At 40.4% G+C, this 15,261-nt stretch overlaps 1 protein-coding gene across 5 annotated transcripts in view; it reads left to right on the top strand.

The window, feature by feature from the left end:
• CMIP (c-Maf inducing protein) overlaps positions 1-15,261 on the top strand; it is a 130,138-nt gene that overhangs the window by 55,525 nt on the left and 59,352 nt on the right. For all 5 annotated transcript variants that reach the window (XM_064386264.1, XM_064386267.1, XM_064386265.1 and 2 more), the window contains one exon: positions 12,922-13,047. In XM_064386264.1, the coding sequence (XP_064242334.1) occupies positions 12,922-13,047 (126 nt within the window). The remainder of the gene's footprint in view (positions 1-12,921; positions 13,048-15,261) is intronic.

Below are 15,261 nucleotides of genomic sequence, written 5' to 3'. Positions count from 1 at the left end.
ATCCTGCTAGTGAAATGGATGAATTTTTGCACCTGTGTATATGCCTTAAACAATTTTTGGCACCAAAAGTGTCGTCTTCATCTCTTCTGATCCAACATTCTAATGGTCTGCCATGGCTACTTATGCTTTTGTAATGTTGATGGATAGTTCTCCTAACATGCCTTGTCAATAGCTCTGTTTATTTGTCTGGGACAGATGGCAGTGTTGCAAGCCTGTGCTACTTCATTCTCAGCAAGGACAATACAGTTGCCATTCTTCTTTGTTCTAGGATGATTTTTTCCTGCTAGGAAAACTGAATGGGTGCAGCATTAGTCAGGGACCGTAGTTTTTAACGCCTGAGAAGAAACATTGTGATTGTCTAGTCTGACGTCTTCAAAACCTCATCCAGCAAGTTTGGCATTGACTTGTAATTTGCAGCTCACAAGCTTTTCATTCTGCTCATGAATGTGTGAGGGAACAAATGACAAGTTTAGGGGTTGAGTCTCAGTTCTTTACTCATGTGGTAAAGGTTGTTGGAGCCACTTGAAGTACCTGAGCTTCTAAATTGAGTGCACCAAGTTTTCCTAATGACTTGCCCAAGGTGCTCGTAGTTACTGAGGGACAGAGTTATGTTTCCCTTTCTTGAGTAAAACCTAGTGCAGCTACTGAAATAACCATTTTGAGTCTTCATGATGAAGCCTGTGTTCTTGAAAGGACCAGGACTTGTATTCATCCTGAAGACAGTTTTCTCTCTGCAGTGTGGTTGACTCCTGTGTGTATCTGCAGCTGTATATTTGGAGCCAGATGTAATATTTCTGGAGACAATAATACACTTTATCTAGTGGTAGATTACTGCCAGGATTAGATGTAGAGGTATGTGTTTTTAGAAGTGCTGTTAGAATTCACTGGCATCTGCAGTTTCCAGCTCTATGTCACAACCTCACAAATGAACAATATACTGGAAAGAAATGGAAACAATTTCATTAAAATAATAAAATAATAAAAATAAAAGAATAGGGAGGCTGATGACTAGGTATATCTTCCTTGTGAGTGGGCATGTAGAGACAGTGAGCTTAGATGAGATAAAAAAGAAAATGGGAGACAAGACAAGAATTTTGAGGTGTGGTTTATCTGGCACTGGTGCTTGTGGCTGAGCTCGTAGTGCTCTGATATGCACCAGATACACTCACAGGCAGTTGCACCTTTGAAAATAAGATGCTCCTTCTTCATGCCTAATCCTCACATCACAGGAATGGCTCCAAATGTACAGTAAAGCCTTTGATCTGTGCTTCGAGAGTGGTGCTGGCAGAAAATCATGAGGATTGGCTGCGGAGGTGTTAGGATGTGGGTCAAACTGAAACTTTCTATCGGTACTTTGGATCTGAGTCTGACTTCTTTTTTTTTTTTTGCTTTCCAAAGAGCGAGGTTTGAGGTTAAGGTTCTGAACTTAAATCTGAAGCAGAGAAGCATTTTCCTCAGTTGTTCTCTGAACTTCTGAGTTGAATTTAGGGATCCAAAATCTTGAAAATGTTGGAGTATTTGGAAATCATCTGCTATGCTGTTTACAGTGTTGAATTTGGTTTTGGTTTCTGTTTTATTAATTTCCAGTAAAATCTGGTAATTTGTTGCAAGAAAACAAGAACAGAATCTGATTTAATATTCAAAGAGCTATATTTTAAAATTATGTATTTTTTCAGAAACAGAAAGCAAAAACGTCTTTTTCAGCAGGATAGAGAAAAAGACAGAGGTTACTTTATTTTGCAAGCTTTGTATTTCCTTTCCAATAATAATACTTCCCTGAAATGACTTGATAACATCTCGTTGAAGCTTGCTGAGCACTTGGGCCTTTTTCAGAGGTTAAACATGGATACTGTGCTTTATTTTAGAAGGCTTTATATTTATTTGACCTGTTTCTTTGTCTCAGGGGAAATTAATAAACAAATCTCTATATAAAGCATTCTTCTGTAAAAAGTATCTGGAAAGATATAAGTAGGAAAATGATGTTAATTATTCTTGATTTTCAGCCCTTCATACTCATTCTGCTCAGGTTGATTTGCTGGTAAGGCACATTTTTCAACATAACACTGCCATGAGAGTCTGTTAGTGCTGTAGGAACATGTAGCCAAGGCAATTCCAAGGTCACTGTTAGGATTGTGAGCTGTGCAGCAATGGTGTCATAGGGTGACGTGGTGGCATTTGTGGATTTTAATTACATAGAGGAGGGCAGGAACGCTTACCCCTTTTTTCCATTCCTGCTTTGAGTAAAGCTGATGCAAGCAGTAGTGGGCAAAATGCAGGATGTGTGTTCAGGTGTAGAGTTCAAACACACATCTAATTTGGAAGCTTTTGTTTTCTGCTGAAACAAAAATGTCACCAAGGGGAAGCAACTCGTGTTTTCATCAGTGTTTTGAGTCCACATCATAACACTCACTGGTGGCTGTAAGACTGAGGAATTGAATTCAGATTTACCATGAAATGCTAATGTACTTCAGTAGTATCGGCTTTCTGTTTGAAAATCACTGGCCAGTTGAACTTTGGGCAGGCAGTTCCCTAATGACATTCAGATTTCCTTGGTGGAAATTTCCTAGGCTCATAGTAGTAAATGTTCTTTGAGGTCAAAGCCATGAACAAGTGTCCTTTCTTCCGTGACTGGAAAACTCATTCTTACAAACTTGTGTTTGCAATATTGAAGGTTTTACAGAAATTAGGTATTTCCTTTAGAGATAGTAAATAAATTAATGCAGTAATCCTGGTAGAAGACAAGGGTTTTGCTGCAGATTTATGCACAGATCTACACAGTATAATTGAGCTTGAAACCCAAAACATAGTTGCCAAAGGTGGGAGTGAAACTTGCAGTCGTTGTGCTGACACAGCCTGGAAGTTCAGCTTGTCTTAAAGGCTGGAATTATTCTAAACCAGATTTTTGATGTGAAACTGGAAGGGGAGCAAGGGCAAGTCACCCTAATCTAGTATGCAAAGATGCTGTAACTCTCAGGTGTATAAGCCATCTCTGTGTTGATTGTGTGCCACACAATTTTTCCCAACAGCATTGTGGCTTCTTTATGGTCTGGGAATATAAGTAAGGCCAAGTAGACAGGCATAGGACCTCCAGAAAGCTGATTTTTCCTGCAGCCTGGGAAGCACTTGTATTTCTTTTCACCTTCAGATGTGCATCACTAGCTGCTGGCTGTGCAAGTAACTGGGTTTTTCCAAAATTGCATCATCAGAGATGCATCTAGATGGTCTGGTGTGTTGTGGGAGCCCCTGGCTGGTCTCTGGAGCAGTGGCAGGGAGGGCAGGTACATCTGTTTCCTTGCCCACGAGTGGGCCCTGTGTCAGAGCATGCAGAGGAAACGAGTGAGTGTGTCTTGTTGAGGGCTGAATCATCCTGTTGGAACAGAAAATGCTGTTGGAGGACTAAGGTGGCTCAGTTTTCCAAAACACACTGTGAGACAGAAGAGCAGTGCATGATGCATTAGCTCCTGATAAACAGGGCTTCTCTGGGAGGCATCTCTTCAAAGCTGTGTGCACTGGGATCCCTGGGGGAATTATTGCAATTCCTTGGAATTCTTCTCCAGCCTTTCAGGAGCCACCCAGATGAAAGGGTTTGCCAGTTTCATCGTGCCTAATTGTAGGGCTGTTCTCTGTTCTGCTTTTCAAAGTGTGTCTGTGGAGATGATGATAAGGACACCTTTCTTGAAAAAGTAGCTTGCTAGACTATTAAATGTTGTATTGAAACAAAAAGTTTTCTAGTTGGGTATGGCAGTTTCATGCCGCTTCATTCTCCATGAGCACAATGCCTTTGTGATTTTAGCTAAATATTTAATTACTTTTCTTCTTAAACCAAAGTGCCATTTTGCATAGTATACTTTGCTTTGTGTCTTTTTGCACAGTAAGAGAACTTAAAAAGGATATTCTAGCTGGTGTTCTGTGTCCTCTCCATTATGCATTTCCCAGTCAAGTGACACTTTTCTCCAGTATTTACTCTGGATTTCACCGCAGTTGCCCTCTCCTTCTCCATTCCCTCACAGTCTCCCTTCCTCAGAGGCAGTGCACATACTTCAGTCAGCCCTATTTAAATAGCAGCACTCCCTCCCAGTACAAACAGCCAGTCAGATGTTAAACAATGAGGGAGACCAGCAGTGGAGGAGGTACCGGGTGGTTCCAGGCTCTGCTGGAGGGAAGGAAAGGGCACTTTCCATTCGTGTCATTCTGTAGTGCTGAGAGACACAGAATCAGGGGGAAATCACTGCTGCAGACATGAGGGATGAATCTCACCTAAAATTAAGTAGACCTGTCCAAGTTATTGTAGGAGGTAAGACAGGTCAGACAAAGCACTGTCACTTTAAGCACGTTTTCCCACCTCCTCCTGTAGCAGAAGGTGATTCCAAATGGCTCTGACTCATCCCCAGGAGGTGCCTGTTGGTTTTTTTTCCTAATAACAGTGTGAGTTTAGTGAGGCTGTCATTAGCAGGATATCTATAGCTTTTCTGAAGGCTTTGCTGCATGTCCTTTCTCTTCTCTCTGTACAGCACAGAGCTGTGTTAATATTTTTCCTGGGAACTCAAGACCTGTTCATATTTTTTTCCAAAAACGAGGAGATTAGAGCATTCCCTGTGGGGAATTCAGAAACTTAGTTGGGTTACTGCACTCCCTGTTCTGTACTTGCTCATCAAATTGAGATTGGATGTGGTTTGCTGGGAACTTCAGGGTTAAGGGTGCATTAAAAAGAAAAGGAAAAAAATGTTAATGGAAATTGTTTGATTATTACAGTGTCTAAGGGATTCACTGTTCTACAGTTAGAAAGCATGGGCATGATAAGTAATGCTGGAGAATGCTTCTTGAAATGAAAAACAGAACTTAATGTATATTTTACTTATGCTGTGTTTAATTTTGCAACAATTTAATTTCTTGTAAATAAAGTGTAGTAAGACATGAGCTGGTATGAGCATTGAGGAGGTGGTGAGAATTGTCAATATTGCAGAGTCCATGATTCAGATTCTGTATTTCTAATGGGACCTGAGATCCTGGATAGCTCAGCTTCTTGCAAATTCAGTAATTTGCACTTGGATGGCCTTTCAGATTTGACTTCATATTGCCAGGTGACAGAGGTGAATGTGTTGCTTCCCTCAGCTGCCTTCAGCCTTTTTGCTTTGCAAAGCCCTGAAATTTTCCATGGGAGGAGCAGATCCTTGCCCAGAGGATGTGACCCTACTGATAACAAATGTGGTTTCCTTCTTCACCTTTTGTTGACCTAACAGAGATAGTGAACAGCAGGCTTTGGGGATCTGTAAACCAGAAGTAAAAACCACTGCAATGCAAGGATGATCTGCAATAGGAACATGCTCTTGCCAGTACCTAAACCAGTTCTGAAGAACCCAGCTGCACAGAGGTCTCCTGTGCACAGTACACACCAGCTCCCAGTTACTCAGCAGACTGATTATCCAGGTGCCACCTTTGTATTTGAAACCATCTGTATTTGAAACCACCTTTCACTCCCAGCTCTCAGGGCTGCCCGTGGTTAAAGCAGTCATTAAAAGGCAGCATTTTAATCTAGCATACATTGTGTCTGCTTGGTCTAAAATCCTTACATGGAACCCTCTCTCCTCTCTGATTTAGCAGCACTTGATGCATTTCGTGGAGTGTGACACAGCTGATTTGTTGAAAGAGAATTGATAATAGAGAGCAGCCTTGAACAAGGATGTGGTTTTGTTTCTGTTAAATCATTGTTGCTATAGTGACCTAAGATCTATTTAGCACTCAGTAGGTATATCATATTCTGGGCAAAAGTTAGGGATTTTTCAATATTCCTCTAACAAATGTCTTACTGAAGTAGGTGTGTGTATAGTCTTTCTGCAAGAAGTCCCTGCTTCTCTTACTGCTGCTCCTGTGAGTACCTGCTGTGTTTTGGCTGGTGGTGTCCCTTCTTGGTTGAAGTAATTTCGAGGAAGTTGGATAAATACCATACCCATCTTGTCAAGGTTGGGGGGAGTATTTTTTCCCAAAGGAGAATTTCATGGACAGCAGTGATAAATGAAAAAATATGGAGAAAATGAACTCTGCTAAGGACTGGTCATTCTTATGAATCTGTGACCCAGTTTTGGAGGAGGAGGATGTTTTTGAAGCTGATTCACATGGTTGGAGTCAGGAAGTCTGAGTTCTTCTCCCACATCTCTCAGGCTTCTCATGTTCCCTCAGGTGTGATCAAGAGCATGGTGCAGCTACAGCCTCAACTGAGATTTTCTTTGCAGTTGGAAAGTGGGGATAGTAAATCTGTTCTTTGAGTTCTTCACATTCCTTGGGAGGTGTTGAAGTCTTCAGTGCACACTTGGAGAGTTGCTGTTCCAAGCAGAGATGCTCCACCTGGCAGGGCAGTCAGGCCAGGTGAAAGTCTCACTGTGTCTGACACGCTATGTCAAACACAACTCCTCCCTTTCCTCTCCAAATTTCTGGCCTGGGACCAATTCCTGCCCCTTGGCAATGATTTGGCAGATTTGGCCACTATCTCAGTGGTGAGCTGTGGTCACCTGTCAGCACGTCCTCATCCCTGTCAGCAGAGGTCTGAAAGCAGGAGACAAGGTTTCTTAGATAGGCTTGACCTTAGAGCTTTTTGGACATCAGCATGGTAACCAATTTCACATTCAGTGCTACTGGAAGTCTCAGGAGGATTCCCTTTAGCATGTCAAGCTGGCCAGGGAGAAAGGGTTGATTTCTTACAGATTGCTTACACAAGGTCATATTGATAATGGGCCTCTTTGGGAAGTCTTCAAGATATGTCTTACTTTACTCCCAGAAGTTCAAATAAGTAAACCTTCAGAAGTGCACTTTCACCTGGGTTTGACAGTTAAATACAAGAATATCCTTGTTTAAAAAAAAAATTATATGAATTTCAGCTAAATAATACATTTTTCCTTCTTCTTTGACTCCCCTGTCATGGTGCATATTCCATTACATGACCTTAATTTCCCTTTTTCTTAATAATGAACTTCTGTGCTTTTAACTTGCTTCAGATCTGAATTAATTTGAAGTTCTTCCCACTGCTGGTGTCTGCCGCACAGGTTTTACATATTTTAAGCTCATATGTACTAATATTGAGAGCAGTTTTTTCTTGTCAGCTCTTTGATAGACAGTTTTGGCCTGTCCCTTTGCTAAAGCTCCACAGAACTGATATTTCAGCCCCACCGCAGATTGGAAGTTGTTTTTTTTTTTTCCTGCACACTGTGGGGTAAGCTGTTTCTTACTGGCAGCTTTTATATTTTTATCAGTTTTGTAAGGTTAATTAATGCAACATCCTCCAGTCTTGGTTGTCTTAAATATTTAGAGGAAGGAAGTGATTTATGCACATTTTTGCTGCTGAGCTAGATTTGGTTGAACTTCTGTTGGATTTCTGAGTAAAGACTCCCAGCTTGTATAAATCAGTGAAGCTCCACTGATTTATTTTGGATGACCAGCTCTGTGGAGGATCTTGTCACTGCACCTGAGCTACTTTGCCCTGAGCATGACAGTTGCTGCTGTATTTTTGTGTAGAGAATGTGGGATGTATTTCTGCTATCTTTTATCACTGTGCAGCTATAAAGAAAGGCAGGTGTGTGTGTACATTTATACACACACAGACATGCATGGGTGTTTATACACACAGTCACCCACACACAGAAAGTTGTGCAGGAAAACCCCCTCCCTCTTTTTCCTGTCATCACCACTGAACTAATACACCCTCAATTTTGACTGACATGGGACCTCACTGAAGATTTGGGTCACAGTGCCCCAATTTGTTTCCACGTACCAAAAAATTTCAAGCCCAACCAACCAAAACCTCACCAAGCATCCATACCCAACTTGGAGATACTTAGGGACAGTGCAGCTCCAAGCAGAAATAATTTAGATTTGCCCCATGGGGAGACCCATTTCACTACACAGAGCAGGTGGAATCTTTCTTGTGGTCCAACACATAAAACCACCTACTTACCTGGGGGAGTGGGGAGGGAATGGTTATGATGGGCAGACTGGGAGACCACAAAGCCTGATGGATTAGATGAGAATGTTGTTCCAAGAAAGCTCAGAAATACCTTTGTGTAGTTTTGGGTGTCCCCTTGCTGTTAGTCTTTTTGTCTGTTTTGTTATCAGGTTAATCTCCACGAGATTAACATTAACTCTCTCAACTAATCATGACAGGTGAGCGTGGCAGTAAATTCTTCCATGTCAAGAAAAAGACAAATTGTACTGTACTGCATATTGTGGTACAGTACTGCTAATTGCTGAACTTGATAAATGTCTTCTGATAGGTTCTGTAGTTAATGAGCAAAGATGTTAATTGCCCTTATCTGAAATATCTGTAGTAGCAGGGACGTTCTCTGGAGCCATGGATGTCTTCTAAGAGAGATTTATTTCAAATCAGCCATTGTTTTCAGCAGTTTCAGAGTCCATTACCCTGCAGTATCAACTAAATAGTCTCCACCCCCATCAAAGTTTTGAGAACAATCAGCCCTTCCTATGTCTTATAAAACAGGTCTGAATCTTATTTGGGTATGGAAAACTTACGTGTGACACAGCATGCTCAGCATCCTGGGCTACAGCAGGAGCATGGCTCATTCCTAAGAGCAGCCAAGAGAGAAATAAGCACCTGCCAGCAGAAGAGAGAGGGTCTGGAACAGCCCCATTTCCCCCCACCATCTGGAGCATTTAATTGGGAAAATCAGTCTTCGTTGTTGTTGTGTTGGTGGGAGTTGTCAGTCTAAGTATGTTTTAATGCAAATAACCATCTCTAGTTGTAGAATTCATCTTTTCTAGGTGCTTTCTTTGGAAAACATGCAGCTGAAGATTTAGTGCATTATTATATGAGTAAGTGCATACAAGCCTCATATTAACAATGGACGTCATGTTTATTCTTTCCCTTTTAGAATTTCCCATGGAAACAAGTGGGCAGATTTTTGCATTATTGAGTAGTTTGCTGCTGCTGACTTTTCCCAGAAACACAAGAGAAAACCAGGCTTACGCAGGAACCTAGATGTTCTTCCAGTTTTGGGAGCACTGGATTCCCCTAAGATTTGATTTGTAGTAGGTCTTGGTGTGTGCCTATTCTGGTGCAAAGTTTCAGAGCCGTATGATTAATAAATCTTCATGGAACTGAAAAAAGACCAAGTTAAAACATACCTGATTTCCCAGCAGAGAAGTTGCATGTTTTGTTAGGAGGCTAAAGGCTAATGGGAAGAGAAAAATGTTTCCTTATGGGGTTTTTGTTTGTTGTAAGAAATTGCATTTTCATTTATGAATATTGCACAGTATTTCAGAACATATTCAACAGCAAACAGCCAGAAGTTCAAACTGTAACTGTAAATCTGTAAGCTGACATATGTAGATTCTCTGGCCAAACTTTCTTAAGTCAGGATTAATTTTGTAGAGTGAGATAGAAAAGTCCATTAACTTGCTTCGTTTCACAGATTTCAGACTTTGCCAGGAAATATAAATCTCCTTTCAAAAATGACAACTATAAAAATAAGAATTACTATTTTCTTAAATAAAGACATTTTCAACTGAACTTGACATATTGCTGCTCAAGATGCTGTGGCTTTAGACTGATACCAATAATTAAACTGAGGTATTGAGGTCCTCAGCTCCCCCTTCCAAATGATGTGCTGCCCTTAAGTTATGGTAAGTGAAGGAGCTCAAAAGTAATCTGGCAAAAGCTGGATGGGTTCCCTGATCTGCCTGACACCACAGCCAGACAAATATTTGTGTGGGCAGAGACAGAGTGGGTGGATGGAGGTGGGAATGCTGCTTAAGACTAGTATTTGTGCCAGATGCTTCTCAATGTAACCCAGTGAGGATCTGTCTCATTATTGGTATTTTCAAACCTCTGAATCCACATTGCTGGCGTGTTGTTGTGATTTGACTTTCCCATGGAGAGACCTGGGGGTGAGGATGCAGCTTCTGGGGGTGTGAGTGCAAGCAAAACCAGCTGCAACATGAGAATGTGCAGCACTTGCACTGCTTATTTATCAGCCACAGTGATTCACTGTGATTGACGTTCACATACCTGAATGTCAAAATAACCTGTGTTTTAAGAGAAACCAGTGACTCAGGCTGTGGTTTTACCTGAGGCCATTTCCTGATAAATGGCTGAACTGTGCTTGGTCTTGAGAAAACACTGCTGAGGAACAGAGCTCTGTCCTTGTATGTGTTGAGGAGTTGGCCCTGTGTGTGGAGGGATGAGGGGAAGGACAACTTTGTGTGGGACTGACCTTCCCCTTGTGGGTGCTGTGGTCTCTGAGGAGTACCACAGCCCTGTGGGCTCAGGTCTGGTGACAGCTCTGTTTTGCTGCTTCCTCAGGGCATTTCTGCCCAGCCCTGATGTGGGAGCATGGTCTTCAGTGCTGGACAGCAACATTTTAAGGGGCTGTATACAGTGATAAATTACTGTACTTTAGACTCTCTCTGTTGTGAAACAGAAGTGGAGTTGCCTGTAACTGGTGTTTTCAGAACAGAAAATATTTGACTTCTTAGAACATCCAATGCATAGGATGATGCTTACAGGGATTGAAGTATATTTAGGCTACTCATTTTTTGAGTAAGGTAGCAAACAACTGTATGTGTACAGTATGGCTAGATGGAAGGTGTGGACATGGGATCATATGAATGCTACATAAAGTACCTCATTGGCTTTCACTTAGAATGATTGACCATCTGCATAATTCCATCTTATGGTTTAGGTAGTCTTCCCATCCTTGGCAAACTGCAGATCTCTGCTCCTCCATTCTCCTTAAGGAGAAGGACTGTCCTGTGTTGGTGTGTGCCTGGGATGAAATCCATGTGAATGGCTACAGAGCTGTGCTTCAACTGGCTCAGCTGTCTTTTAATGCTGTTTAAATGGATGATTTAAGGTATAGAGAAGCTTCTCTTGGAAACAGCTTCTGTGAGAATTCCTCAAATCCTCTTTGAAGTTAATGGAGGGTATTAAGGGCAGTCACCACCTTTTTAAAAGACAAATTTAAATTGCTTTGATTCATTTCATTTTTTATTTGCATTAACTGGTTCTGGATTTCTCCCTTCTCCAGTCTTTCAGAGCATGTTTTTTGATAACTTTTCCCCCTGAGCATACTAGATTTTATGTTGGCTGTTTTGATATTTTTCCCTGAGTGTTGTAATGCTGATTACCAAAGGATCTTGGGCCTTTGGCTTCCTGTGAGAACGAGATAATGACTCTCCAGTAGGCAAGGCATGACGTACAGTATCAGTATTAAGCCACTGGGATTCCAGTCACTAGTGTAGAACAATATTGTGGGTAAATGAATAAGCAGAAGTTTATCATACTTCCTGCACAACAAGGTTTTTGTTAAAGAGACAGTGAAAATTGTTTTCACCCTGGGCTGGTGCAAAATGAGCGCTGCTGCAGCAACTGTTAGGGAAAAAGATATTGAGGTTGAGTTCTGTGGCTGGCTGGGTTTTTCTTGCTGAAAAAACAGCTGAATTCTTGTGGCAGCAAAGGTGGGTGACAGGGCTGTCACTGCAGTTCTGGTGGATGACGTTTATGGGCCTAGAAGCATGTATGAAGTGTAGAACTCCAAAGTACGGTTTCCAGATGCACCACCTACTTAACTTATGGAAGAAAGTTGTACCAATTAGAAGCAGAGACGTTCCAAATGCAATTTGCTTATTTCACACTCGCCCCCAGGAATCCTGTGTTGTGATTTTAGGAGCTGGCCTTGTTTGACCCTGAAATAGATGTGGTTGCCTCCCTTGCCTTCCTTATTTCAAGACTGTCAGTTAAAAATAACTTAAGTATTGGGCACAGTGGGAGTGAGTTTGAGAAGTTGAAGTTATATGTAAATCAGTAATAGTGAGAAAATAATTCATAAATGTAATGAGCTCTATTCTCTTGAAAGACATGGTCAAGTCTATGGTTTATCCATGAGGTGGGATTAATTATTTTTGTATGAAAATAGTTTCTCTGCCACAGCAGTACTGATCAGTTCACTTATGCTGTAGTACAGCAAAGTAAATTATGTCTTTGGAGGACCTCTGTTGAATATTCAATTACTTTAAAAATGACTTGCATAAAGTACAGAGTATGTACGTATACTCATTAGATACACAGCTACAGCACTGTGTATTTACTTAGTTTAAGATAATTTCATATGTGCTTTCATAGATACATTTCTGTTTCGTCTTATCTCAGAGATAATTGTACTTCTGTAATGCCTAAGAATTACAGGAATACTAATAAATTAGTTTCATGTTTAAGTTTGTTTTCCTGCAATAATCAGTTTGTATTCTACATTTAATTGCAAAATGCAGTTACTTATTTGTGTTTTAATGGTGACTTTCATTTTAAGCCAGACATCAGCACTCTCTAGGAAACCACTGCTTACCTATAGGCAAGATGAGTACATTGGTTGCTTTGCTTTTGCTTGAGTCTGAAACTTGAGGGCTGTATTTTTGGAGCCCCAAGAACCACTGTCAAGTGAAGGAATATGGATCCTGGTGATGTGGTTGATCAAAATTGAAGCTGGGGAATATGTGGAAGAAAGCAGCCTTGCTTTAGGACTTTAGGACAGTGCTGATCTGTCTGTGTGACTGAGGTGGTTCTTCATGCATTGAGAGCATGTGCATGGACAGAACCCTTCATAGCTCAGTTCAACCTGGAATTAAGTTTTATTGATTTCTGGGTCCAGGACAGGTTGGCATCTCTGTATTTCAGACACCTTGGACTGGCCTAGTTTTGTTTTTATGTGAGTGATCTTAACACTTGAACGAGTTGGAGGAAGGTAGCTGGATGGGACTCTCTCTTGAATGACCTGGGTAGGAAGTTTGCTTTTCAATTAGATCTTGCAGATATTTGCAACACCAAGAGTAATTTTCATCGTGCTGTTCTTCCTTGAAAATTGTGAAACTTCTTATGATGGCTAAGTAAACATTTTTTTTCTCTTCTCCTTTGTTTTCTTGCAGCCAACTGGGTACATGGAAAACTCCATTTCCTACAGTGCTATTGAAGATGTTCAACTGCTCTCCTGGGAGAATGCCCCTAAGTACTGTTTACAGCTCACAATCCCGGGGGGTACTGTCCTACTGCAGGTACAGTAAACATAAAAGTACAACTTCATTTCTCTCTTACTCTGAATCTCCTTCAACTTCATTTTCTTTCCTGTGCATGAAATCTCAATTAGGTGGACTCAGAAAAGGCAGAGAATTTGGTGCTGTCAAATTATCTAACCACCAGAAAATTTGCTCAGGGTGATAGCTCTGAAACTGTTTGTTCAACAGTCAACAGTCAGAATGGAGATTTTGGGCCATAGTGATTAAACCTTCTTGCTGAATTTGTGCAGCAAAGTAGTGCTCTGTGTAAAGGCACATTGATGCAGGCTTGGAATGATTGTGTTTTTACATACAGTCTTATTCCTGCATGAAAAAAGTTAAAAGTTTTGTCCTTGAATTCATATAGGAAACTAAGACTTGCACTGGAACTGACAGATACCTATTTAAAAAAAATATTCAATCTTCACTGAAATATTTCAGTATATTTGTATGGATATCTGTATATGCTGGTTCTCTGAAGTGTTGTTTGCAAGCAGAAGACACTGTGTTTACATTATTCCAGATTTCTTCATCCATTTGAGGCTTTATAAGCCCCCTTAGGTCGCTGCAAGTTTTAGTGACAGAAAAGCTCTCCACAGCTCTGAGCTTTGGAAATACTCTGGAGTAAGTAGGAAAAGCTACATTGCCCCCAAAGAACTTTCAAAGGTCAAAACTTAAAAATACCAAACTGGCTTCAGCTTAACTCTTGCATGGTTCTCTCTCGTTTCTCGCCATTGTTTTGAAGATAATTTAGTTGTTATCCTTTGGGATTTTACTTTTTCAATTGCTTATACAGCCATGCCAGTGGTGCATATGTATTTCATCCAGGTAGGAGTGTAAGGGAAAGGCAGGAAGACAAGCCATGATTTCCCAACAGCTAGATTAGGGCCCTCATTATTGTTGAAATCTCCTTGCCTAATGCATTAATTAGACAGAAAGTTGTCTAAATTTCTCAAGTTGGATGATTTTCTCATGATAATTTTCATTCTGCTTTTTCAATAAATTTCCCTAGTGGTGTTAGCATTTAAGTTTATATCTATTTCAGCAGATGAAACTGTTACACCTGCCTTTCCAAATTCTGTTTCCAAGTCTTTTATTCTGTAGTTTATGGCAGCTGCCTTTTTGGGTCTATACAAGATAAAACTTGAACCCACAGCTTCCTGCTGTGTGGAAAGGAAATTGGTAGGGTAGACAGGCTGTAATCTGGAGCAGCCTGACATTTGTCTCTTTAAAAAAAAAAAGAAAAAAAAAAAAAGAAAAAACCAACAAACCAAACACATAAATAATTGTGTTTGTGAAACAGCGACATCTTAGCATGGATACTTTGGTATTTTCTTCAGAAAGATTGGTGTCTTTATGTAACCTCATTGGAACTCATAAAGAAGTGGACTGAGCTGGACTTCTGTTTATTGCTGCCTGGCTGAGCATTCTGGATCAGATTACATTATAACTATGGGAATTTCGACATAATTTGAAATACAAACTTTAAAAAATGTTTTTAATATGACTTGGTCCTTGGTAGTGTCTTGATTCATCAGATGTGGTCAGATTGGAGGGAGTATAAAATTAGATTTCCCTTATACAGTTGTAATGTGTATTCACAAATCCAAAACAGTTCTCAAAGTTATGTTTAGTCTGCTGAAGAAATCAAGTTGAAAAAGCTGGATTTATGAAGTAGTTGAGTTCTGCAGAAATTTTCTCGTGTATGTAACAAAGAGTAGAGGTATCCAAAGACACTTCAGCTGAGGAGCTGAGAAAGTAGCCCTTGCATAGCTCAGTTATTTGCAGATTTGTGAGAGATTTCAGTACATCTCTGGGAAAGTGTGACTTCCAGTTTTTTATGAAATCATTCTGCTCTGCTAATCTGAGCAGCAGCATGCTCTGATGTAATGTCCAGCTCTAGTATCAGGAAGTGTATGATAGTGGAACAAGTCAAACTAGTCCAAAACATGTTCCCAGTACTGTTTCTTCTGAAGTACACTTTTGGTGAAATCTCTATGTTTATTTTTTTTTCCAAAGCCTTTAAATAAAGCGCGTGTGTATATATATGTAAAAATGTCTAAATTAACTGTTTTGACTACCCCAAATTTATTTCATATTTCTGATCAATATAAATTTTATATTTTGATCTGTGTTTCTGCACATGCTGCACTGTAAATTCCTTAAAACCACGGGATGTTATTGACGTGATTTGACATAAAATGAAGCAGTTTA

This window comes from Passer domesticus, chromosome 12 (genome assembly GCF_036417665.1).
Source record: "Passer domesticus isolate bPasDom1 chromosome 12, bPasDom1.hap1, whole genome shotgun sequence".
Taxonomy (NCBI): Eukaryota; Metazoa; Chordata; class Aves; order Passeriformes; family Passeridae; genus Passer; species Passer domesticus.
This window is presented reverse-complemented; position numbering and strand designations above follow the sequence as displayed.